Below are 25,846 nucleotides of genomic sequence, written 5' to 3' on the forward strand. Positions count from 1 at the left end.
TTTTTTTTTTCTTCTCCGCACAACAAGTGCTGATGTGTAAAATCTCAATTCCCCGTTCACTCGTGTGCGTTTGTCAGCAGCTTCCTTCAGCTACCTGTAAAGAGGCAATAGTTAAGAGTAAAGCAGATTAGGTAATTCATTAAAGCTGTTTTTATCCTCTCAACCTCTGATCTGCAAGAAAACGAATGTTTCTGTTGACTTCAATGGTCATTTAATTAAACCAGGTATCTGATTCCTCTGTTTAATGCATCCTGTAGGTGTTTGTCTTTTCACTTCTTGATTAGATGAACTAAATTACTGAAATTTAACGGCTCATCTACACGTTTGCTTAAACATGATGCAGAGGCCTACAGTATATTTCCACTGATTAACAGACCAAGAGCTAAGGATCCTTTTAATTATACTTAATGAGAATAAATACTCTCCTATAAAACATGCTTCAGCTTTCCTCAGTGATATATTGGATTCATTCAGTAAGAGTTCGGTTAAATTTTTCAGCTCCCATCAGTATTGCCGTTCAGCATTTCACACAGCAGTCTCATAGAATTCTCTCAATATTACAGTCTCACTTCACACAAGTATGCAGCAAGGCTAATGTGTCTTCATGTGTTTTGTCATTGTAATGTCTCACCAAATCAGTTTTGTACGTGAGATTCAACAGCAAAGAGAACAAAATGAAGAGGCTGGTGTTTGATATGTGACTTTGACGGATGTTCCTGACACAGTGCAGTCTGTACTTTGCTGCTGCTGATGTGATTTCTGTCCAGTCACATTTATTTACTGCATGTACTCACACACACACACACACACACACACACATTTTCACACTCAGAATGCAATCGTTGGAGAAAATGTGGTTCTTATTGTGAGGCAGTAAGTCTGCTGCTATCGTCCCAAAGACCTCTCTGAATATTTTACACATCAGATTTATGGCAGTTCCTGTGGCGGACGTGCAGTAAGGAGCTGCAGAGTTTCGGGCTAAATAAAAGAAATTCACTCTTCTAATGAGATGTTTGTATGCTGTTCTTTACTATATTTAGCACTTTTGTGTCTGGAGGCAGCAGAGTGTAACACTGAGGTAAAGTTTAACTTGTGTGTTAGTTTGTGGGGTTTTATGGCCTCAGCTAAGCCATCCATAATTAAACGTGAGCCACATCATAACACTGGCTGAAGGATGGTCACATGCACAAGATTTTTGCTTCCCTCAAAGGGCAATGACATCTTTGGTACGAAATGAAAACACCAGCTGCTGGCCGCGGTGTTTTAATTTCCATATGCGCTCTGTTCACTGTAGCAATAGGAAAGAAAGAGCAGACCCGGGGCAAGCCGGTGCCCTTTGGACAGTCTCCCTCAGGAATGTTCAACATGTTGGGAACTTTATGTCCATGTTAGGAAACTTCTCACTAATACCCTATTCGGTGATCTCTCTTTGTAAACAGATCTGTGGCTGATCCTGTCCTACTCATTTGTGCTTGAATTGGCAATGTTTTCCCTTAACAAACCCGTTTCCCATCTTGTGCTTTTTGTGTCGTTTCCGCAGCGTCGCCCGTGGGGAACGGATACAATAAACCCCCCATCCCCCCAGTCTGCTGTCCTCAGGGAGAGAAAGGTCCCCCGGCCATGATGCCCATCAGCATCGACCCGGAGAGCAAGCCGGGCGAGTACGTCCTCAAGAGCTTGTTCGCCAACTTCACCACCGTGTCCGAGCGCAAGATCCGCATCATCATGGCTGAGCCGCTGGTGAGTCGGCAGAGAGTCACACCAGAGGGTTGTTGCTGTTTGTGTCCTGTGCTGATTGGTTGTTGCCGCTCTGTTTCTTTTTAAAGGCTGTTGGTGTTATCAGGGGGGAATGATATCATGACTGGTGCTCTGTAACACTGCCTCCTAACCCTTTTTCGCTTTTGAAGCCTTGTTATAGGTTTCATGTCTTTGAGCTTTATGTAGTTCAATCAAAATGTGGGTATAGTTGTTACAGATTACTCCATTTGAATAATTGAATTCACTAAAAAGTATCAGGTTATGTTGTGAGAAAAAAAAAAACGGTTTGCGTAAGAGAATTTAGATTAGCCTTGTTGTTCACTGTCACTCATCTTGTGACCCCTCCTGGGTGTCCCGACCCACAGGTTGAGAACCACTATAACAGTGTCAGACAGGAAGTCTGATGGACAGGCCCACAATAGCTGACTTAACAGCAAGGGATTTCAAACAACAAAAACAAAATACTCCAATACGTCTGTCGCCTGATCTATGATACATTATAATACACTGATATGACGACAGGCAGCTTGACTCCTGCTAATGGAGCTCATAACAGTTGAAACTTTACAGTAATATATTGCTGTCAAGGCCTTGGGCAGGCAACTGAGTAACAGGCTCAGAAGCGGAGATGCTAACTACCTTGTCATGTTTAATTACTGTGAGCTGAAGGCTGCTAGTTTTATGTGAAGCAGTATCTCCATCTGCACAAAGACGGAAGCAGCTTGGGGACAAAATGTGGGATTTTTAGCCGGCTTCATAGTTTATGCAGCAGTGTTGACAAGCTTCAGCTGAGCTTAGCACACATAATGTACTGCTGTAGTAACCCCTGGGTTAAGTTGGGGTCATGTCCTCTTAATGTTCTCTTTTATCATGTAAAACTAGTGGTTAGAAAATATGATTTTGTAACTTGTCAAAACACAGCCATTCCAGCCATTTTTAATAACTGTACACTGGGCCATGGGTCTAGTCTGCCTCTCTGACATGAAGGTAGTGACCAGAGGAATTATAAAAAACCAATCTACAACAGTATAGATATAAATGAATGTCAATAATAATATTAAAAAATAATAATAAATGACCATGACAAAGAAAAGCAGCAAATCCTGTCAAGTACAGAATACAAAGGGTTAAAATAAGTTACTCTGATTCTCTAGCCTTGAATTAAAGCATTTTTTCATTGTAAATAATAATTTTGATAATCAGTAAAGAGTTTTTCATAGCAATAAGCCAAATAGCTCAAGGTATGGATTTGCAGCTTTTCTTTGTTTCATATCATTGTAAATGTCTTTAAGTTTTGCTGGTCAGAAAAAAAACAAGACATTTGAAGATATCACCTTTGACTCTGGAAATATGGGATGGACATTTTTCACTATTGTCTGATGTTTTAAAGAACAAACAATTAATTGATTGTTTGAAAAAATAATCATCAGATTCAGTGATAATGAAAATAATCGTCAGTAGCAGCTCTAATCACAGCGGAGTAGACACAGTTCTGGGGCTTTCAGGTTCGATTAGGAAAGTACCTCTGGCTTGTCAGAGCATTAATTTGTTTTCCAGGTATTTAATAATTTGCATTTGGAACCGTCTTTTCTGTCTGTTCTTCCCTGTCCTTTTCTTTATATTGTGACTAAACACACTGACTAATGAGCAGTGCGGGGAAATTAGATGAAAGTAGTAGCTGCCAATAAAATGTTTCAGAGATCTTTCAGAGAGAGTTTTGTCTAGTGGAGGTCGGAGCTGATTGGTAGGGCCAACAACAGCCGTCATAAATAATTCTGGTGACAGACAGACAGTCAGGCAGGCAGACGGGGAAGAGCTACTGTGTGTTAATGTGGAAACCACTCACCACCTGCTCCCAGGACCACATTAGTATCTTACAAGTGCTACTGAAAGTCAACTAAAAATGAGCAGCTGATCTGTATCACTAAGAAAAGCCTCAGACTCCAACTAAAATACATGAAACAGTTCACCATGATGCATGTAGCTTAATGTTGCAGTGCACTGTAGCATTGTTTACCAGAAATAGTCACCCTTTCATGTAGTTTTACAGGTGTGATATACTGTAAGAGTTTACTTATGGCTGCTGTGGACAGGTGGGCTCCAGTTTTAGGGACTGTGATTTATAGGAAGCTGTTAGTCACTGGCCTGTAGGGAAGTGTTAATTACCACAGGGAAAGTGTGCAACCCCTGGTTTCGGTGTAACTCCCTCTGGAGACCTGCAGGGAGGATGTGTGTCTCTTTGTTTTTCCTCTCTGTGGAGAACTGGCCGAGTGATTTGTTTCAGCCCAGCCTTGTAGCTATTGGCATTCAGTTGCCCCTCCTGCTCTTCCCTCATCACTCAGGTGAATTTGTTGAACAGAATCCATCATGTTCAGGGATGTGCAGTTTTATTCCTCAAATAAAGGGGAAATTTTAAAGTCTACTCTCAAAGGAAACAGATACGTGATTTGTAAGTTGCAGAAAACTTAGCAGAGGTGATTGAATAGAGTCAGTGTTGCTGTATCAGCCTGCCACAAAGGGCAGTAAAATCTGTAAAAGCCCAACAGTGCAAGAGGCATCGACTTTTTTTTTTTTCTGTCATTCCAGCACAGATGGGCTCCTCGGATGCAAGCATTTGTCCAAAAACTAAAAGGTTCATCAGTGCACGGGGCTTAGCTGACGCTCCAGCTGCAAGAGAGAGAGAGAGAGTGACATTACCATCAGCCCACGCAATGTCAATGTCAGAGGCATCAGACAGTTAGCTATTTTTTGGATTAATCATCAAGTAAGTGATGTGCTGTGATTTGCTGTCCGGCCATCGAGACAGCAGAGGGACAGATCTGGAAGAGCAGAGTCGCAAATAGATGCCTTGATTTGTGTAAGGATGGATCAGGTGCTAATTGTGGGTTAAGCATATAATTTTGGAGACAAGCATCAGTTTCCGCGTACATCAGGCCGGTGTTGTGTGATGCAGCATCCTCTGCTAAAACTAAAGCCGCACTTTTCTTTCTTCGTCCTCCTTTTATTTTGTTATCATTTCCCAGAGGATTTCAAAGTAAGTGTCTCGGCTGGTTGTTACATTTGTGCAAAAATGAAAGCCGGTAGCACTTTGTGAAGCTTGAATGGGTTTCATTGAAGCTATGTAGCCATTCACGCTTATACAATTTGTTGTATAGTGTTTGTTTTTATTTGTTTTCTTATATCAGGAAGCTGTGACACAGACTTTGATTAGAATGTGAGTAAAATGTACTGAACCTGTTTACTTAAAATACCTGATCATCTCTTAAATGAGCTAAACACAGGACTGCTTCATTAAACCCATTAGAAATATCTTAAGACACCTAATAAATAAAGAAATGTATCAAATATTTAAATGTTTAAGGAAGATGAGAAGTTAATGTATAATTCAGTTGAAATCCCTCATGAAGGCCTTTATCTGGGATGATAGAGGAGTGTAATAATGGGAGCTGTCATGAATGTCCCATCTCTAATATCTGACCCTGCCTGCTCATGCCTGGTTTCAGACTGATTGATGGCTATCTCATTAGCTGGGCTGTAATGAGTCCCTGTTCAAAAATACTCCACACACTCTTGGGACAGGGTGGATAAGAGTTATGAGCTCCAGACCAAACTTCAGAGAACTTTGTTGGAATTTCCACAAAGAATAAAACCGACAAACGATGTGAAATGACTTTGTTTTGTTTTGTTTTTTCTGTGTTTTCAGGAAAAGCCATTAACAAAGTCGTTACAGAGGGGAGAGGATCCCCAGTTTGACCAAGTAAGTGCTGGGAAAAATGCAGGAATGGGACTGTTAGCCAAAAAACAGTGATATAAAAATGATATTAAGCTGTGTCACAGTAACAGTGTCACTATTTACTAAACTAAATGACATTTAATAGACAAAAAGTTAAATTTTTGCCTTTGCCTTATTACTCACATTAAACTCTTACATGTAACTGTTTTCCCTCTCCCTATGAGCATGTAGGCAAGTCAGTTTCCACGTCTTAAATACTGCTCTAGTATCAGCCACTGTAACATGAAAGAGCTAACGGGTGAAAGCCCCGCTCACATCCCAAAAGGTCTTTCAGATCCAGTCAAGGGCAGGGGTGTTTACTTTGCTAGCTGGCACTGGCTCGGCGCTAGGTGTGTCCAGCAGGTCTGCGGCTCCGCAGAGAGGGCCGTTTCACAGCGACAGGGGTGTGTTTGTGCTGCTGCGTGAGGCCATTCAGCAGCCACACAGAGCCAGGATTCTTCTCCGGCCTCGTGCTGAATGAAGGGCTCGCTGTGTTCCCCGGCCCAACCAGACTCTCCTCCCTTCCTGTGTGCCCGGCCCGTTCCTTCCTTTCCCCTTTCCCTCCCCCAAGACCGAGGGGAGGCCGCCCCATGGGCACCTTGTCCCTCTGCGCGGTCCCAATTAGGTCCAGCTCACCCTACAGTCTCATTGCTCTGCCTTAATGTAGCCCTGGACTCGACCTGTCTCATCTTGTTTAAGTTCTTTGTGTCACACAGACGTGAAAATGTTAAATCAAATGCAAATGAATTCTCTTGTGCTGTTTTTGGATTTTTGTTTAGTTTGCTGCACAAATAAACAAAGGAAACACTGATTGCTATCTCTTACTTTGGTATGTTAACTGCCAACACAATTGTTAACACAAACATGCATTTGCACGATGTATGTCTTGTTCCCTCAGTTGATAAGCGCCATGAGCTCTCTGGCTGAGTACTGCCTCCCCTCCATCCTGCGCACTCTGTTTGACTGGTACAAAAGACAAAATGGACTAGAGGAGGAGTTGCACGAGTACCGGCCCCGAGCCAACACCAAGTCCAAAAAGTGAGAACTGCTCCGTTCATTTCCTGCATGCAGCAATGTGTCACCAGTAGAAAATGTAAAGAAATAACCATGGCCTTCCTCGCGTGCACCGTAAGACTGTGGCAAACCCGTTGCTCTTGTTTTTCCTCTCTCTCTCTCTCTCTCTCTCAAATAGCGATGAGCAGCAGAGAGATTATCTACTTGAAAGGAGAGATTTGGCCATTGACTTCATCTTCTCTCTTGTACTTATAGAAGTTTTAAAACAGGTGAGTTGACTTAAGTCTAACTGCTACACAAACACTGCTTAGTTTATCTGATTATTTTTGTGATATGAAGCTCACTTACGCAGATCTGTCATCAGTTACCGCCGCTGAAAAAAATAACCATGATTGACGGAGACTATGTTGTTGTTGTTGAACATTTGATCACCGTGTCATTGTGTCTCCTAATTCTTAACTAGATGCCGCTCCACCCGGTCCTCGACAGCTTGGTCAATGAAGTCATTAACTTAGCCTTTAAGCACTTTAGATACAAAGAGGGGTAAGATCTTTTCTATTTCCAGCGAAGTTCCTTCCTTCTTTCTTAGTTTGAAGTTTCTCTAAGCTTTGTTTTTCTTTTGCCTTAGGTATCATGGTCCTAACACTGGCAACATGCACACTGTAGCAGACCTCTACGCTGAAGTCATAGGAGTATTAGCCCAGTCCAAGTAAGTAGCAAAAGACACAGCTACGATTATCTAATTAACTATGATTGTTTTTCTCTTGTCCATCTTATTATCCGCTCCGTTGGGGTTTGGTGTCATGCCACGTAATGATGGTGTGTCATCATTGCTACTGCTTTTCTGCAAAACATTCCCCGGTTCAGGAGACTGGAACATACTGTAGTGATGGTACACTTTTGGACAGGTCCCCTTCACACCAAACTAGGACTGGAAATTGATGTCTGTTTATTTGAAGTTTTCAGATCATCACAGCAAGGAACAAACCCTTAAAATAGAGATATGGTTGGTGAGCACATGGCATACCTCCCATCCAAAGTGCGCTCTGCTTAATTTCCTGCAGGAGATACTTCACTGAGAGGCGTTTATAGAGGTCTTTGCTTGTCTCTGAGGTCAGGAAAGGAAGAAAGAGGTCAGGAGTTTCACTATGAGCTGAACTTATTCAGATGGGATTTATAGTTGAGAGACAGATGCTGTTTGAAAAGAGATTAAAAGTGGTTTCTCAATCACTGTTTGTGTCTGTAGAAATAATGAGCAATTTCTTCTCTCTAACCGAGACGCAGAAACAGCTGGATTCACTTTCTTACAAGTACAGTACTAGCCAAAAGGGAAGAGGTGAAGAGATGCTCACATGAGCTCTCATGATGAATTATCTTCTAAATATAGACCAGCTGAAGAATCCCATCACTGGTTCAATTTGGGCAAGGGATCAGGTGCTAGACGAGGAGTTCATCTTGGGGCACAGACTTTCAGTCTGCGTGGAGAGGGTAAAAGGAGGGAGTGATATTTTTGGGAGCCGTCCTCCCTGAATCTGTTGTCACTGTATTCTCTCCACGTCACGACTCTTGAGTGCAGGAACTTTTTTTTTGTGGAAGTGCTGATTTGGGATTTGTCTGACTGAGCTATGCAGACACATCTTTATATAGAATCTCATTTGTGTTTTTTTTCTCTCAGGTTTCCTGCTGTGAAGAAGAAGTTTATGACTGAGCTGAAGGAGCTGCGGCAGAAAGAGCAGAGTCCATATGTAGTCCAGAGTACCATTAGCCTCATCATGGGGGTCAAGTTCTTCCGAATTAAGATGTATCCCGTCGAGGATTTTGAAGCCTCTTTTCAGTTCATGCAGGTACAACAGACTTCAATATATCAAACCTGCCTTGCTACAGTATGAACTGATTATAAGTTATAATCACACTTTCTTTTCTTTAATCGTTTATTGGCTTTTAATTTGACCTTGACCTAAATATTGGCTTATATAAAAAAATGGTGTAGAAAACGTACAAAACATTCTCAGGATTGTCAGGATTTTGCTGTCCTTTGACCTTGACTGTATCTCCTGCTAGTGTTGGCATTCACTTTGTGGATTATATTCAGTTTCGACCTCACAGTTTCAAGTCTTTTTATCAATTGGATAGATATTTTCTTAACACCCTCTACATGTATAGTAGATTTCAAGTGATATGAATTTTTATTTTGTGCATTTACTCCTCCCTTTTCTGCAGGAGTGTGCCCAGTATTTCCTGGAAGTCAAGGACAAGGACATTAAGCATGCTTTGGCTGGTCTTTTTGTTGAAATTTTGGTTCCCGTTGCAGCAGTAAGTTCTTTCCTGCATGCATCACAAGATATTTGATATAAATAAGGAAAGAGCTCCACTCTTGAAGATGGTCATAACTCGTGTGTGATGTTGTTCTAGGCCGTAAAGAACGAGGTGAACGTGCCCTGCCTGAGGAACTTTGTGGACAGCTTGTACGACACAACCCTGGACCTGTCCTCCAGGAAGAAGCACTCGCTGGTTAGTCCCCTTGCAGAAAACACACTGTTTGTCTTTGTACACCTCCGTTTTCACGCTGACACCCTCTGCTGCTTACATTGCCTAGATGTCTGTGGTCTTTGTGAATCCTCAAGCATTTCAAGGTCGCTCTTGTGTAATGTTCTGTTACAACGTCAGCGGCCACAGTAGAAATAATTCATGAGGGAAAGCTATTTCAAAGCATTAAAAATGAGCATGAAAGCATTGCATTATATATTCGTGTGTGGTTGTGTTGCTTCTTCCCTCTGTCTATGTCTTCAATAAAGCATTTCACCGCAGCGGTTCAAAAATGAAATGGAAAGACAACAGTAGCTTGCTCTAACAGAAGGTCTATTTTACCCTGAGGCAGCGATCACGGCTGGAAGCCACATTTTACAAGTGATGCATCGTCAGCGAAAAGCGTAACAAAAGGGAAAAGACTTCATTCTATCCACGAAAGAAAACTGGTTTACATCCTAAACTGCACTTCTACAGATATGCTACGGAGATAATGCATCATTCCTCAAGGACAACTTCAAGTATTATGCGTGGAAATTAAAAGAGCTCAGTGTATTTGTGAGTCGGTGTGAAGCTGCTTTAACAAAGCAGTGTACGATAAATGACATGTAAACACACTCTGTTCTCTTTGCAGGCTTTTTACCCATTGGTGACGTGCCTGCTGTGCGTCAGCCAGAAACAGTTCTTCCTCAACAGATGGCATGTCTTCCTCAACAACTGCCTCTCGAATCTGAAGGTAGTTTCACTTGGAAACCAGCTGCCTTTAATTCAGACTGCAGTGCTCCTTGTTTTAGCAACATGAAGGTTGTTCAAGTGTGCATCCCTGTTGCCTAAATATTTGTCACCACCTCAGTTGTAAAATAGAAGTTTGTTAATATACATTTCTTTTTTGTTGTTTCATTGTTTACATGACATGTTAATATTCAGCTGAATGCCTCAGGCAGTAATTATTCTAATATTCTTATCAGCATTTAATATATTATATACACATGGTGTAATCGCTGTAATTTTATTGTTATATCACAACCTACAATAAACTGTCACTGTGTTTCTGCCGTTGATTTTCTCCCATAAATGTGGCTTCGTTACAGAGTCGAGACCCTAAAATGGCTCGTGTTGCACTGGAGTCCTTGTATCGACTGCTGTGGGTTTACATGATCAGAATTAAGTGTGAGAGCAACACTGCAACACAGGGGTAAGTATCTTCAGTCCATACACTCCTCTTCATAGTGATGGGCTCAGCCAAAGAGGTGTTGAGTTTTGTTTTTGTTTTTTTTTTTGTTGTTGTTGTTTTTTTTTTTCCTCAGACGTTAATTTCCTCAATGACTTTGCTGTTTTAGTCACTTTCACTGTGTTTTTAAATATCAGTTAATACCTGTGAAGGTCATGGGCTGAAATACATCTGTTTTTACTGAAAATATCCCTCCCTCCTTGTTACTGATTTGATTGGCATTTGGAGAAAGAGGTATTGTCCGAGTGCAGGCTTTGGGTCAGGTCACACCACATTGTCGCTGTTGGTGGCCCACAAGTTTATCAGCAGTTTACAGATGTTATTATGAGCCGGAGCCCACATGAGGAATCCCAAACGGGACAAGCCAGACTTGTTTAATAGTCCCAAAATAAACTTCAAGTCAATGGAGTGCTTTACAAAACAGTTCAATACAGTTCTCTGTGTAGTTTTACACAAGCTTTTAAAACTTTTTAAATGCTTGTTCATGGTATCCTCCTCACAATGTGTTCTTTTCTCCGTGTCCACAGTCGCCTCAGCACCATTGTAACAACACTTTTCCCCAAAGGATCCCGCAGTGTGGTACCAAGAGACATGCCTCTCAATATCTTTGTCAAAATCATCCAGTTTATTGCACAGGTAAAAACAATGACGTGCTGTACTGCATCACAGAGAAGTCACACTGTCATACTAATTATATTTCATGTAAATCTCTGTTAAAACCGATGAACAATGCTCTCACTGTGACTTGTGAGATGTTATCTCATTAAATAATGAATAAATCTTTCCTCATTTCATTACAGGAAAGACTTGATTTTGCCATGAAAGAAATTATATTTGACCTTCTGTGTGTTGGGAAACCCGCAAAAGCCTTTAGTCTTAATCCAGAGGTATGCATTCAACATTCATTTCTGTTTTTATAAATAAACAAACAAAAAAAAAATAAGCACATGCAGTTTTTCTTTTTTCATTTAGCCCTTATCTGTGAAAGTGATAATGATTTGCCTCTTTTGATAATGGCTCCTGAGCTCATTAAAGAAAGGAATAAAAAGGAAATTAAGAATAAGGTTATACTTGCTTCCTACAGATGTGTGTCTTTTGTAAGAGAATGTAAAATGTAAAAATAGAAAGAACATAGTGTTGTGGTAAAATAAAATCGGTTATCCATTTCTCATTAAATTTGACACATCATTGGAATATCTCAGGGAGTAGCAGTCACAGTAACTCATATATGAACCACTATATATCTACTGGACTTTTACACTTTGTGTCACAGCATTTCACTCAGTTGTACAGCAGCAAAACTATAGACGCTATTCTTTTAATATCATATTGTTGCTTGGTAACCTCCTGTAACTCTAAGAGCTGCTGGTAGAATTGGCTGGTAGATGTTTTTTTTCTTTTTTTTTAGTTTAGGTCAGTTCAGTTTAAAATGTAAAACAAAGAGATGAACTGAAAGATTCTTCTGTGTTCAGAGAATGAATATTGGTCTCAGAGCATTCCTGGTCATCGCCGATAAACTGCAGCAGAAGGACGGCGAGCCTCCCATGCCTAACACCGGCTGCACTTTGCCCTCTGGAAACACGCTTCGAGTGAAGAAGACATACCTGAGCAAAACGCTGACAGATGAGGAGGCCAAAGTCATTGGTGAGTGAGACGGAGCGTGGTCAGGAATGCTGGAAGTGTCATGCTTTTGGAGATTCAACAGCTGACAGCTTTAGCATTTCTCAACAACAGAGATATAAACTGTTTTTTGTTTTTTTTCTCTCTGTCATCTTCTCCAGGGATGTCACAGTATTATTTTAATATGCGGAAGGCTATTGACAACATCCTCAGGCACCTGGACAAGGAGGTGGGACGCTGCATGATGATGACTAACGCTCAGATGCTGAACAAGGAGCCTGAGGACATGATCACGTATGTGCGCACATCACTCTGTCACGCCAGCTGCCAAACCACTGATTTTGCAGTTGAATTTAGAATCTGTTTTTTTTTTTTTTTTGTCAGAGGCGAAAGGAAGCCCAAGATTGACTTGTTCAGGACGTGCGTTGCTGCCATTCCTCGCATCCTGCCTGATGGGATGTCTAAGCCGGACCTCATAGACCTGCTCTCTCGGTAAGTCACCTGACTTAGGGAGATCTGACAGGACAAATAACCGAATGTTTAATCAAGTGGTATTAATGTTTTGTTTGAATAAAATCCAAAAGGATGTTCCTGATCCAGTTTCACCTGGATTTCCTGTTACGTCAGTTTGTGTCCACACCCTGGTGTTTTGTTTAGAGTCCATTATAATGTCATTTTCATGAGCTATTCACACATCATGGCCATGATTTCCAGCAGTATTGTGCATAGGAGGATTATAGAGTATAGAGGCAATTATAGTACATATCCATTGAAAGAGAAATTGCACTAATCCATTTAGTAACCTGAGACAAGTTTGACAACTTGTTTTATGTAACATGCAAATTAAGGCAGTTAAATTAAAGACGTGCATCAGTGGAGCTTAGTGTTCCATGACATATTTGTGCCGCTGGTGACACAGATGTGACGGATAACACTGTCGCACTCACAATAGAAATATTCAGCATCCATGTATCTGCAATGAAACCCACTCACTGGTAGTAAATAAGTAACTTCATTTGATTGGTGTTTCATTTTTTTTTTTGTCTTTCTTTGTCCCGTTTGTCAGATTGACGATCCACATGGATGACGAGCTGCGACTCATAGCCCAGAATTCTTTGCAAAGCCTGCTGGTGGATTTCTCAGACTGGCGTGACGACGTCCTGTTTGGATTCACTAACTTCCTGTTACGTGAAGTCCAAGACACCCACCAGGGATTGTTAGATACATCCCTCAAATTACTGCTGCAACTGCTCACTCAGTGGAAACTAACCCAGGCTGCCCCAGGGAAGAGCTATGACACCGCTAAGACACACACTGCCGAGGTACACACCTTTGTCTTCACAATGACATGTCTGTGTGCCTTTCACAAGCAGGAATGACTAATCACAATTTGATCATGCCAATGTGAAATCAGCCTTTGTTGCTGTTTTTGATGTTTATGTGACAGCTGCTGCAGACCAGCTCAAGTCTGAAGATACCTCCCGAGCGAGGTCCTCACTCCACCGTGCTGCACGCTGTGGAGGGGCTGGCGCTTGTGCTGCTCTGCTCCTGTCAGCTGAGCACCCGCAGACTCGCCATCGCCATACTCAAAGAGATACGAAGTCTCTTCATGACCATCGGACAGACTGAGGTAAAGCGGGAGAGAGGAAAACTCAGGCGACAGTAAAGAGCAGAGATTTGGTTTTTGAGGTTTACAGATAGTGATTTTATTTTTGTCGACTGCAGGATGATGATAAACCAATGATAGAGATTATGGATCAGCTCAGCCCTGTAATCCTGGAAAGTTTTGTCAACGTTGCAGTCTCCGACACAGTAAGTTGTTTGTGTGGCTCCGCTCCAACCCAAACCTCACGGTCTCAATCGACATGTGTTTGCAGTTTATTTGCCTATGTTTTACTTTTCCTCAGATTTTTTCTTGGAACGTATCCACGCTGTGTAAATTTCATGTGACTTGACTCCCAGACAGAACAGTGAAATGTTCATGAGTTGTGTCAAGAAGTGTCATTGAACAATTTAACCACAAGTAGAATCTGATTTAGCAAACAGCAAAAGCTTTTTACGTTGCGTGTCAGACAGAAGCACAGTTTAGTTATCTAACATGTAAAAATTAATGAACAGCTGGAACTGAGCAGCTGTTGGCCTTTTGACTCTCATTTATATAATTGTCAAGCTGTCAACATCATGCTGAGAGTACAGATTTTATTGAGAACAGGATAATACAGTAAATGTCCTTACATGCGTTATCGAATTGTGTTTCTAAATATATCTAACTTGGGATTTCCCTTAATGACGCATTATTCTTAAGCATAAGGTTGAATAGGCAGATGAAAAACGCGTCTAATTGGATATCTAACTCACCTATGACCTCTGACCTTTGCCCCCGGCTGTGTCACTTTGCGTGTTTGCAGGCCGCTCTGCCAGCTGGCCACCATGTGGACCTTCAGTGGCTAGTGGAGTGGAACGCACTACTCGTCAACAGTCATTATGACATTAGGAGCCCCTCGCACGTGTGGATCTTCGCCCAGTCTGTGAAGGACCCGTGGGTGCTGTGTGTATACAGCCTCCTCCGACAGGACAACCTGCCCAAGCACTGCCCCACAGCTCTCAGTTATGCCTGGCCCTACGCCTTCACACGAATGCAGATGCTCATGCCCCTGGTAGACCCGAAGTAAGTGTCCTCAGGCACTGCAGTGAGTTCATGAGGGACCACAAGACACATCTATTCTCTATTTTCTTTACATCCCTATTTAGTGTTCCTTTTTTTGAACATAGCCACCTGATACCAGTTCCCCATTGCAATTAAAAACCCCTCCTCGAGATTTCCTGCTAAAAACAGCTTAGATAAAAATAAGGATCTAATAGTATTTCCTTTTTTAATGATTCAACAGTAACCCAGTGTATGCAAAGAAGACCAGCACCTCTGGCAGTGGGGACAGTTACGTAACCCTGTGGAGAAACTACCTGATCCTCTGCTTTGGAGTGGCCAAGCCCAGTATCATGAGCCCAGGTCATCTGAGAGCATCGACACCTGAGATCACGTCCACAACGCCTGACAGCAGTGTCAGCTACGATAACAAGGTATCTGCCTCCCTGTCCTTTTGGCCTTATTAATTCCCCCAGTGCTTTGTCTCTCCAGGATCAGGTGTTCATGCGGAGCTTGTTGACATTCAAAGTCAAAACATCAAATTACACAGCAGCTATCTTTGCATGAATGGAGCAGGAAGCCGATATATTCTTAACTGTACAGGCACTTAATGTCAGCGCAGCCCTGTGTAATTAGTGGTGTTCGTGAGAGATCCGTTTGTCTGGCTGAACCGTTGGTGTTTGTTTGTTTCAGTTTATCGGGAGCCCATCTGTGGCTTGGCTTCTGAAGCAGTTGGTTCCACTGATGAGGGCGGAGAGCATTGAGCTGACCGAGTCATTAGTTCTGGGCTTTGGTCGCACCAATTCCCTTGTGTTCAGGTATATCAGAGAAGAGTGTCTCAAATCTTCTAATCTGAAGCACGTTTTATTGTCCAGTTTCACTTCAAATTGTCCTCTTACAAATTATGGTTTTTATGATTGACATTAAAGATGTGTAATAGTTTAGTGTCAGAGGTTTTTGGCCACTGATTTAAGCTGCAGTTCTTTTGTCTCTTTTTAATGAGGCAGAACCAGCGAAATGGACGTTAGAGCACAATCCATTATTTTCTCCATAATTAAAGTCCATGCTGACCTGTATTTGTGTGGATATAAAGTGGAGATGAACACAGGATTACAGTTGAGTGGTGCCCTGTTGCCATTTACAGATGCATCTAAATTGTTTCCTAGAATTTTTTTTTTATTTTTTATTTTTTTTAGCTCAAATCTCTTTTCCATGAAAATGTAACAATTGTCCTACTACAGTGTAACTGAATGTTTACTCCAATTGTTTGATGAATATTTAATATTTTACCTAATGATGAGCTGTTTATATCGTCACTGTCTGCACAAAGGGAACTCGTGGAGGAGTTACATCCCCTAATGAAGGAGGCGTTAGAAAGAAGGCCTGAGGTTGGTCATATTTGCATTACAGCACACAGCATGAGCAAAATGTGTAGCATTAAAGTGTTTGTTCATGAACTACAGCGTAGGATGTAGACCAATCAGAGAGCTGGCATGTGTCCGAAAATAATTTTGATAATATTGTTACCAGGACCATTAAGGATTGATCTTTTTGTAGAACAAGAAACGGCGTGAGCGGCGAGACCTGCTGAGACTGCAGCTGCTGCGGATCTTCGAACTGCTGGCTGATGCAGGTGTCATCAGTGACAGGTGAGTGAGGCGCAAGTTGAGCACATTACAGCCCAACACAGGACAGAATCACCAACAAACAAGGGTCACCGGAATTCATAACATTGACTTTTTGCCACGGTTAAAGTTAAAAGTTTCATGTGGGGACTCTCCCTGTCTTCTTGTGTGATCCCTCAGTACGAATGGAGCTCTGGAACGTGATACCCTCGCTCTGGGCGCTCTGTTCCTTGAGTATGTGGATCTGACCCGGATAGTGCTGGAAGCTGAGAATGACAAAGATGCCGAGATCCTCAAGGACATCCGAGCTCACTTCAGCGCCATGGTGGCTAACCTCATCCAGTGTGTACCAGGTACTCAGATAAAAGTTTCCTTCAACTAGATCAACTGTAGAGTCTTTTTCTCGTCAAACCAGTTACTGACAATGCTCTGCAGGTCAGATTGATATGTTACAGAATAAGGACTGTAAATGTTTTGCATTTCTTTTATCTGGATGCTTAATTCAATCCATCTGTCCTTCTCATCCATTTGTGGATTGTGAATTATATAATAGGCCTCCATTTGGCTGGGGTTTGCACAGTACATGGAGCACAAGACTCTTGACATTGATCTTGATTTGGACAAAGCCCAAGGGGAGTAGATCCAAAAATAGTTCAGCTTAACGACAGAGCAGGCAAGGACAGGTGATGACTCCTGGGTTGCCAAGCATTCACGAGTCCCCAGTGAATGACTAATGATCTGTCAAGGGGCATCACCACCTTATTATCATGTTGGAAAATTAACTTTTCGCAGCTGAACAGTTTAGGATACTTGAATATTTCTGCTGACTCTTCATTCTCTCAATGAGCGAACCTCTAACAGCCCTACTCGTCTCCCTCCCCAGTGCACCACAGGCGCTTCCTGTTTCCACAGCAGAGCCTGCGACATCACCTCTTCATCCTCTTCAGTCAGTGGGCCGGCCCTTTCAGCATCATGTTCACCCCTCTCGACCGCTACAGTGACAGGAATCACCAGATCACAAGATATCAATACTGTGCCCTGAAGGTAAACATAGGCTAAGAAATCTATTGACCTCCACACCTTCCACTCCATTCTTACAAACGTTAGTATTACCCCCTATTACTCAATTACCTGAGTCTAATGTTGTCCACTGTCGAGTGTCTACATATGGAAGTGAAAATTGAGGCAGAATATGGCCTGTTTGGTTATTCTGTTGTTATACATTTCCTTGGTCGGTATCAAGCCTGATTATTCTGTGTAAAACCGGCAAATCGAATGCTCTCGATGTGGACACAAACCTGTGACACATGCAAGATTGTGTGTATATATTAGAGCCCTGTAGTACATTTATCTGCAATTTGCGAGCAAACAATAATTTGTGAAACATGATGTTGCCACCTTTTGCAATCTGCATGTAAGCAGTGTTCGCAAATTACTTCTGTGAAATCGGCCCCCTGTATCACAAAGTGGTGCTGCATTACAGAAGATCATCCATATCCCATCTCTGCTAGCCAAGATAGCTCTGTAAATGTAGTTCTGTTGTTTGGTATGAACTCTTCTCCACCCACAAGACAAATAGAAGTGTGGGAGTGAGTGAGTGCTGCAACTGGAAAATCCTGAGTGCATCGACATTAGATTTGTCGCTATTATAACAAGACCTAAATATAGCAGAGACCTGTGTCACAATTTTGCAATGAGCCGACAAATCTGTCTGGCGGTAGAGCAGAGATATTGTAAAACAAACAGAAAAAGGGAATGTTGGGTTTTAAAAACTTTAAAACTCCCATGTTTTGCACTTTTCTTGATATATTAGTGGTTTTAAGAACCAAAAACCATCTCAGTGTAGTTTTACATCTCCTCTCTCAGGCTTCTCTCTGGAGCTCCGACAACAGGTCGGTGAGCCAATCAGATGAGAGGCTCTGATCCTGTTTTATGGGTGATCAAATAAAAATATAGCAGATTTCAGGTAAACACTGTGGTGGGTCCATGTGGACTAGGCTCGGGGCGTGACAGAGAGGTGACTGCTTTGTTGTGACATCACAAAGTTAAGCCCTGACAGCTCGTTTTAAGGCTCCATTTCTGAATACAGGCTGTGTCCATTTCTCTGTGGACTGAGCGCTTTGATACTTTCACAGTATTAATATAAACCCGAGACCTGCTTTATAATCAAAGAAAACATGGACATCTCACTTTATACAATATGGGACCTTTAACATATGAGCGTTGTTGACTGATGGTTGTTCTTCCAGGCCATGTCTGCTGTGCTGTGCTGTGGGCCTGTGTTTGATAACGTTGGCCTCTCTCCAGACGGATACCTCTATAAGTGGCTGGATAATATACTAGCCTGCCAGGATCAGCGGGTATGTAGCCAAAACTTTATCACCGTGATGCATTTAAACAAAGAGCTGACCCACAAAGCCCCTCCGATAGCTTGCTGAAGCCTGCTTTGTCAAAGCCCAGCATTAGACCTCGCCAAGTGCTGGCAAGTAGTGAAGGGGAGTTTTGTTTCAAAATAAATTTGTCTCATGTTGTCTTACTTCTAGTTTACTGTGATACAGGTTAAAACGCCTGCATGTTTATTTTACACATTTTTCTTCTGAAAAACTGATTTTGAGCAGTCATGTTTTCATTATACGGCTCGAGGAGAAGCATTAACTGAGCAGGTAGCCAAGAAAATTAGATTTAGCATCATTTTTTTTTTTTTTATATGAAAGAAACAGAGCTACTGGAATCATTTTACACTGAATCCCTGAATCTGTCTAAACAGATGTTACCACAGATAATCCATAATGTGAAATGAGGAATACAGAGTATCCTTTGAAAAAAAAAAAAAAAAAAAGATGTGAAACTCAAGAGAGTCTGTGCTGGTATCTGCTCCTGGCTCAGGTCCATCAACTTGGCTGTGAAGTCGTCATCCTGCTCCTGGAGCTCAATGCCGACCAGGTTAACCTATTCAACTGGGCTGTTGATCGCTGCTACACTGGCTCCTACCAGCTCGCCTCGGGCTGCTTCAAAGCCATCGCTACCGTGTGTGGCGGCAGGTATAAAATCTCACAATCTCTCTGTCATCTGTTCAAACAGTTGAGGCCTCCTCTCTTCCCATCTTCATTTCTTTTTCGTGGAGTTTGCATTGTGCACTCTTTATTTTCAGTCGTATGTTTTTTTGAAGTGCAGTTAAGTAATGATTTGCCATATTAGGTGAGATAATGTATTTTTTGGATCATCCAGATTTCTTATCGAAGTGAGGAAACCGCTGATAAATTAGCTTAAGCTTCAAAGTGTCACCTCAGCTAATCCTCTTAGAGGGCTCACTGTTCGTCTGAAGTTGGCCTTTCCCTCTTGCTTCATCTCAGAAGCATTAAGCCAAGCATTATGTGCAACACTCAGCATTGATTTCTTAATGCCGGAACATTATTTCAGAGTTATTATTTTCTGTCTCTCTCTCTCTCTCTCTCTCTCTCTCTCTTTATTAGCAGAAACTACCAGAGTGATATAGTAACACTGCTGAATCTGGTGCTCTTCAAGGCATCAGACACCAACAGAGAAATCTATGAGATTTCAATGCAGCTAATGCAGGTGAGAGAAACAGAACCACAAGGTGTTTTGCTGCTGTGTAGTTTTATGTGGTTTACAGTCTCAGTGACACATTTCCTCTCTGTCTTTGAACAGATTCTTGAAGCTAAGTTGTTTGTATACTCTAAGAGGATTGCAGAGCAGAAGCCAAACAATATCCTCTACGGCACCCATGGGCCTCTGCCACCTCTATACAGTGTCTCCCTGCCTCAATTGTCCAGCCAGCTGGCTAGGATGTACCCTGAACTCACGCTTCCTCTATTCTCAGGTTGCTGTTCATTTCATATGTGTGTGTGTGCTGTGTGTGTGTGTGTGTGTGTGTGTGTGTGTGTGCGGCTGAAGAAGGGTTAGCAACGGTATTTAAGCTTGCTGTAATACTCTCACAGGCTTGTCATCTTCTCATGGTTTCCCACTAAATACTTATGCTTCTTCCTCTTCCAAAGAAGCCCTCTTCCTCCAGACACTTATGTATCTATGGACACTCTCACTGACCACAGAAACACTGAGAGCATAACCTCCTCCACTTTAAGTTGAATTCATATGCGGATTAGGATTAAACAGGCTATTATGGTGAAACTGAGTGTACAGTATGTGTTTGATTTCCTGTAGAATATAAACACCACAGTGCATGCTGATATTATTCTGCCTTGTTCCAGAGGTTAGCCAGAGGTTCCCCACCACTCATCCCAATGGGAGGCAGATCATGCTGACTTACCTCCTGCCCTGGCTCGGTAACATCGAGCTGCTGGATAGCGGCCTGCTGCTCCCAGTCTTCACGCCATGCACCTCAGATTATGACGCTTCGATCCGGACGACCAGCACAGGCTCATCACACCAGCTGAGGGGCACTGGCTGGGGCTCCCTGCAGGCCACATCAATGGTTCTCAATAACCTCATGTTCATGACTGCCAAGGTAAAGTCAAGTGGGGGACATGTAATGAAACAGGGCATCGGTAATGTAAGGTCAGTGCAGCTAACATGTTCTTTTTATTAACCCCTCTTGTCAGTATGGAGATGACCTCCCTGGACCAGAGATGGAAAACGCCTGGAACGCTTTAGTCAGCAATGAGAAGTGGAGCAACAACTTGAGAACCACACTACAGTTTCTCATCAGTTTATGTGGTGTCAGCAGTGACACCACCCTCCTGCCATATGTAAGATATATCATTTAGGTCAACCGGAAAAAGCTATGTTGCTACTGTTTTTTTTTTTCTTTCTTGTTTCTCATGGATTTTCTTTGACATGTTTGTTCAGATCAAGAAGGTGGTGATCTATCTGTGCCGGAACAACACCATCCAAACCATGGAGGAATTGATATTTGAGTTACAACAAACGGATCCAGTCAACCCTGTGGTGCAGCACTGTGACAGCCCTCCTTTCTATCGCTTCACTGCCACAAGCAAGGCCTCCACAGCAGCTTCAGGTACATCATTTATCTACCTGTGTGTCACTGAATGAACATTTAAATTTTGTATTTTTTTTTAATGGGAAAAAAATTATCCAACCAGGAAATCACAGCTGCTCCTGTGGAACCACTTAGTGGCCAATCTTAGAAAACTTTGGTCTGGACAGATCGCAGCGGTGAATGTGAAGGAGTGTTGGTGTTAAAGATTATGCTCGGTCGACTTTACTTGAACATAAAGTAAAACATAAGTATTAAGCTCTTTTTTTTTGGTCCATTCCTAGGTACCACATCGAGCAGCAACACAGTTGTTGCATGCCAGGAGAACTTTCCTGACACAGATGATACCAAGACTGTAAAGGAGAACGAGGAGAGGTACAGTAGACAATGAGATCTTCAAGCTTCACATCTGATTAATTACTGTATTAGCGAGACCCATCATAATGATTTTTTTTTTTTTTTCTGACCTCAGGCTTAGCCACATAATGCGAGCACACAACCGCCTGGAATCACGCTACAGCAGCAGCTCAGGAGGATCTTATGATGATGATAAGGGTGAGTGTTTTTCAGTACCAGACACCCTATGAAAAGAAATGGTGTTGTCATGGTCGGGTGGGTGTGCAATACACAGGCTGGGTAGGAGGGTAAGATGGTGACCAGCATGATGTCATTGATAATGCATGAGCATTGCAGAGCAGCCTGGGGCTCTTAAAAGGCTTCTGTGAGAACTGGCACTGAAATAAAAGTAGTTGAGCCCAGGGCCTCTGCACTGCTGCCAATGACCCAAAAACAGGTCTGTTACACCCTCTCTGGCTGAATTAGTCATACAGACTAAAGTGTGTAAGAATAATCTGACAATGAAAAGCTCCCTGATATACCCCTTTGACAACGACGCTTCAGAATTGACTCTATGATTTTAAATTGCGAGCAATGTCCAGCTATAGAGAGTCTACAAACGCAGGGTTTTCTACATGTGACACTGTATTTTTCTGTGACCATTTAGGTGAACCGCTGCCGCCCTTTGCTGATTGGCTGATGATTGTCATTGAGACCAACCAGCCCCATCCTCTGCCCATGCCTCCCAATGGAGGATGCTGGGCCCCGTTGGTGGACTTTTTGCCAGAGACCATCACTCCCAGAGGACCACTGCACAGGTTAGACCACTGCATGCAAAATGTGCTCATTCTCATTCACTCTTAAAGGCTTTCTAGGGATATTTGAGATCAGCAATCAAGCTGAACTTTGATCTTTAATAACCTGCCACAGTATGCACATAAAGGCTGCTTTTTCATTTTGATGCTGTGCACTACAAGGTCCTGTTTTAGTGAATTGAAAATCTGTTTTAAAAATCTTAATGTTACATTTAACTGAGAGACTTGACAGTGTGTGTTTTTGTGTGTCGTAGGTGTAATATAGCAGTCATCTTCATGACAGAGATGGTGGCGGATCACAGTGTGAGAGAGGACTGGGCCATGCACCTGCCTTTACTGCTACATGCCTTGTTTTTGGGTGAGTTCATGCTACAATCAGTCATCCCTGTAAAACCCATCTGTATAATTACATGATATGAACATATTTGATTTGATACAGTCTAAATCACATGGCTGACCTGAGTATTATGAGTCCAATATGATAGATACATCACCTCTGTATTTGAAGTAAGAAATTGAGAATTCAGCTAAAGTTGCCTTTCTGGTAGAAATCTTTTACTCACTTTCAACCAGCTGATATCAGTTAGTTTCATTTTTTATAGGCTCTGAGATCAGTGTTGTGAAACCAGGAGGGGAGGATGAAAAGAAACCCTAGTCCATGCCATAACAAACAACTGACCGGTGTTTTCCTCTCCCCAGGAATGGATCACTACCGTCCAGAGGTGTTTGAGCACAGCAAACGTCTCCTCCTCCACCTGCTCATCACTTTGTCCTGTAACAACAACTTCCAGGCAATTGCCTCTGTCTTACTGCAGACACGTGAGATCAACGGCACCAAGACCCTCACCTGCAAACCAAGCCTTCAGCCGGACTATTCACCTTCAGGTAAAGATATAGGCCTCAAGTAATACTCGCCTTTGTGTGTTTTCTCAACTACAAATATATTCACGCTTAACTGAAAGACTTAGCTAGACCAGGGTCCAGTTGTTAGAGCAGCTTGGCATTTGACACATTGCTCTTCTTTCTGGCTAAGATAAACTTGAACATCAGGAGGGAATGGCTAACATTCCTTTCAGAGGATAGATAAGTTTCTTATCTGGACAGAAAAAAAATTGGACTCTGTGCCAAAAACAATATGGAGCACAGAGGACATCAAAGGTCTTGATTAAAGCATTCCATTCTGCTATTTTTACCCTTTTGCCCAAATTGGGGCCATCTGCTCAGGCTCGGATAGGCTGGTTTGGCTCCCCTCCCCCCATGCCGATAATTTGTTTAGCAAATGTCTAGACGTTGTGTTTTCTTTGACCATTTGGCCATTTGAATACAAATTGTATGCTAAAAATAGTGTTTTTTTTATGTGCGATACCACACAATGATAACACTGCAGTGAGGATCCAAAGAAAACATCCCGTTTTCTTCTCAGTCTTTGTAACGTCCTCACTCCCATGTTTATTATATTTGTATCAATTAAATTAACAAAAAGGAGATTAGGTGTGCAGCAACTTGATAGTTAGACTTGACAGCTCCACCATATTAAATAAACACTGTCAGTAGATAAAGCTAATTGGAATCAAATTCCAGGCATGTTCAAACACAGGTCATGCTGCTCCCTGCATGTCCTCTTCTTACACTAACTCCTGCCATCTCCAGCCACTAGTTGCAGTCAGCGAAATGAAATCAAACATTCAAACGAACTGCCGTGACCTGTTTCTGATCACACACCCGTTCCTCTGTTGTGTCCAGGAGGTTTGGACTTCCTGCGGGAGTGTCAGGCGTCTCCTGTACCAGACTCTGGTCTGAGTTCCTCCTCTACATCGTCCAGTCTGAGCCTGGGGGGCAGCAGCAACAACCTGCCTGAGATCTCGCAGGAGATGGAGGAGCTCATGGCCTCCAATAAAATGGACGAGAAGACGAACAAGCTCATTGAGTTTTTATCCACAAGGTACTTGTGTCAATATGTAGTTCCCCTGCTGGAATAATTCCCAGCATGTGCAGCAATCCGGAAAAAATTTAATTTAATTTACAGGTCCTATTTTACACAAAAAATGCTTATTATACAACAAAAACCATAGATACAGTGAGAAATAGTTTCCTTCTACACTGATCTGCTTCCACATATTTTTTGATGTAGATTACCACCTAGTGGTGCTGTATGTGTAGCGCAGTAGATTCTTATGAGAGTAGATTTGATATTAAGATTATGATGCAGCTGGTATTTATCATGATTAATTGTATACATTGGAAATTCCAGTTAAAATTGTCATCCTGTAAACTCTATTGAAATGTTTAGGATTTTATCTGTTTAAAATTGCTTTTGCCGGTTCAAGTACAGATAATAAAGAATAGACTAAGCAGAAGCACTGTAGCAGGTTATTCAGAATAATCAGCTAGTTCACCCACTTTTACGATAGCAGACCTCCATAGACAATATACTGTGTTGTTAGTAACTATGAAATTGTTGTTTTGCAGAGTGCATGGGCCACTGTGGTGCCACGAAGACATTTCACCAAAGAACCAAATTTCAAAAAGTACTGGGCAGCTGACGAACTTCCTACGACATGTGGTGTCTGTGTTCAAAGAGTCCAAGTCAGGTAACAGGAATTATCACTAAATTACACTACACAATCCTGTCTCTGCCACTCAGTAATTCTAATCCCCCTTGACATGCTCCTCTCCTCTGTCCTTGTCAGATTTCCACCTGGAGCAGCAGCTCAGCGACGTGGCGCTGCAGACGGCCTTGTGCAGTTCATCCCGTCACTACGCCGGCCGTTCCTTCCAGGTGTTTCGAGCCCTCCGCCAGCCCATCTCCGCCCACGCTGTGTCTGACCTGCTCTCGAGACTGGTGGAAGTGGTCGGTGAACATGGGGAAGAGGTGCAGGTTAGTGTTCTGTGTGTGAGCATTACGTGTGTGAGCATGTGGATAAGAGAACATTAAGACATTTAATAAGTTAAGAAGTGTTTAGGAATAATCAATGTAGGGATTTCTTCTTTACATCTCTATCACTGGGTAATTCCCAACACCAATGGCCGAAACTGAGGAATACTACAATTGAAAAACCGCCTAAGTAACAGTATATATATTGATTTACTGTTTCTTTTTAAGGACGTAGCACATGAAGTCAGTGCTGTTTAGCAAATGACTTGAATGCCCCAGATTTCTGACCCTCTTATAAGCACATGAACACAGCATTAAAACTAATAATCATCTAATGGCAGAAATCCTAGATCACCATAATAGTCCCTTATCCCTGAACCATGGACTATCTGTCCATCAAATACTATTCAAATACTATTCAAATCCATCTGTTACTTTTGTTTTTTTAAATCTTGTACACAGACAAACAAGCAGGACTGAAGACAAACTCTTTCTAACATCATCAGATCTTTCAGTTTCCCCTAAATTTTTAATTAATTCTCAATATAGTTCACGGCTACATTTTTAAGGGTATTTTTTACAGCAGTTGGATGTTTAGTGTTTAATTAAAAAGAAGAAAATCATCCAAACTGCAGCTGTGTCTTTTTCTCTCTCA

General features: G+C 42.1%; 1 protein-coding gene across 10 annotated transcripts in view; it reads left to right on the forward strand.

The window, feature by feature from the left end:
- frya (furry homolog a (Drosophila)) overlaps positions 1-25,846 on the forward strand; it is a 52,022-nt gene that overhangs the window by 13,953 nt on the left and 12,223 nt on the right. For 6 of the 10 annotated variants that reach the window (XM_056373714.1, XM_056373715.1, XM_056373706.1 and 3 more), the window contains exons 2-42: positions 1,541-1,740; positions 5,462-5,515; positions 6,429-6,568; positions 6,723-6,813; positions 7,008-7,087; positions 7,173-7,253; positions 8,220-8,388; positions 8,765-8,857; positions 8,957-9,055; positions 9,705-9,806; positions 10,162-10,265; positions 10,829-10,937; positions 11,102-11,188; positions 11,774-11,945; positions 12,083-12,215; positions 12,306-12,413; positions 12,988-13,243; positions 13,369-13,551; positions 13,647-13,733; positions 14,330-14,589; positions 14,810-14,999; positions 15,259-15,383; positions 15,896-15,953; positions 16,123-16,214; positions 16,371-16,543; positions 17,074-17,234; positions 18,440-18,550; positions 19,077-19,231; positions 19,664-19,766; positions 19,860-20,031; positions 20,420-20,676; positions 20,771-20,917; positions 21,018-21,186; positions 21,450-21,540; positions 21,638-21,720; positions 22,169-22,319; positions 22,571-22,674; positions 23,016-23,201; positions 24,060-24,258; positions 24,786-24,907; positions 25,007-25,194. In XM_056373714.1, the coding sequence (XP_056229689.1) occupies positions 1,621-1,740; positions 5,462-5,515; positions 6,429-6,568; positions 6,723-6,813; positions 7,008-7,087; positions 7,173-7,253; positions 8,220-8,388; positions 8,765-8,857; positions 8,957-9,055; positions 9,705-9,806; positions 10,162-10,265; positions 10,829-10,937; positions 11,102-11,188; positions 11,774-11,945; positions 12,083-12,215; positions 12,306-12,413; positions 12,988-13,243; positions 13,369-13,551; positions 13,647-13,733; positions 14,330-14,589; positions 14,810-14,999; positions 15,259-15,383; positions 15,896-15,953; positions 16,123-16,214; positions 16,371-16,543; positions 17,074-17,234; positions 18,440-18,550; positions 19,077-19,231; positions 19,664-19,766; positions 19,860-20,031; positions 20,420-20,676; positions 20,771-20,917; positions 21,018-21,186; positions 21,450-21,540; positions 21,638-21,720; positions 22,169-22,319; positions 22,571-22,674; positions 23,016-23,201; positions 24,060-24,258; positions 24,786-24,907; positions 25,007-25,194 (5,565 nt within the window). In that variant the 5' untranslated portion in view covers positions 1,541-1,620. The remainder of the gene's footprint in view (positions 1-1,540; positions 1,741-5,461; positions 5,516-6,428; positions 6,569-6,722; positions 6,814-7,007; positions 7,088-7,172; positions 7,254-8,219; positions 8,389-8,764; positions 8,858-8,956; positions 9,056-9,704; positions 9,807-10,161; positions 10,266-10,828; positions 10,938-11,101; positions 11,189-11,773; positions 11,946-12,082; positions 12,216-12,305; positions 12,414-12,987; positions 13,244-13,368; positions 13,552-13,646; positions 13,734-14,329; positions 14,590-14,809; positions 15,000-15,258; positions 15,384-15,895; positions 15,954-16,122; positions 16,215-16,370; positions 16,544-17,073; positions 17,235-18,439; positions 18,551-19,076; positions 19,232-19,663; positions 19,767-19,859; positions 20,032-20,419; positions 20,677-20,770; positions 20,918-21,017; positions 21,187-21,449; positions 21,541-21,637; positions 21,721-22,168; positions 22,320-22,570; positions 22,675-23,015; positions 23,202-24,059; positions 24,259-24,785; positions 24,908-25,006; positions 25,195-25,846) is intronic. The other 4 variants (XM_056373708.1, XM_056373710.1, XM_056373712.1 and 1 more) reach the window with 1 other exon arrangement.

This window comes from Seriola aureovittata, chromosome 4 (assembly GCF_021018895.1).
Source record: "Seriola aureovittata isolate HTS-2021-v1 ecotype China chromosome 4, ASM2101889v1, whole genome shotgun sequence".
Classification (NCBI taxonomy): domain Eukaryota; kingdom Metazoa; phylum Chordata; class Actinopteri; order Carangiformes; family Carangidae; genus Seriola; species Seriola aureovittata.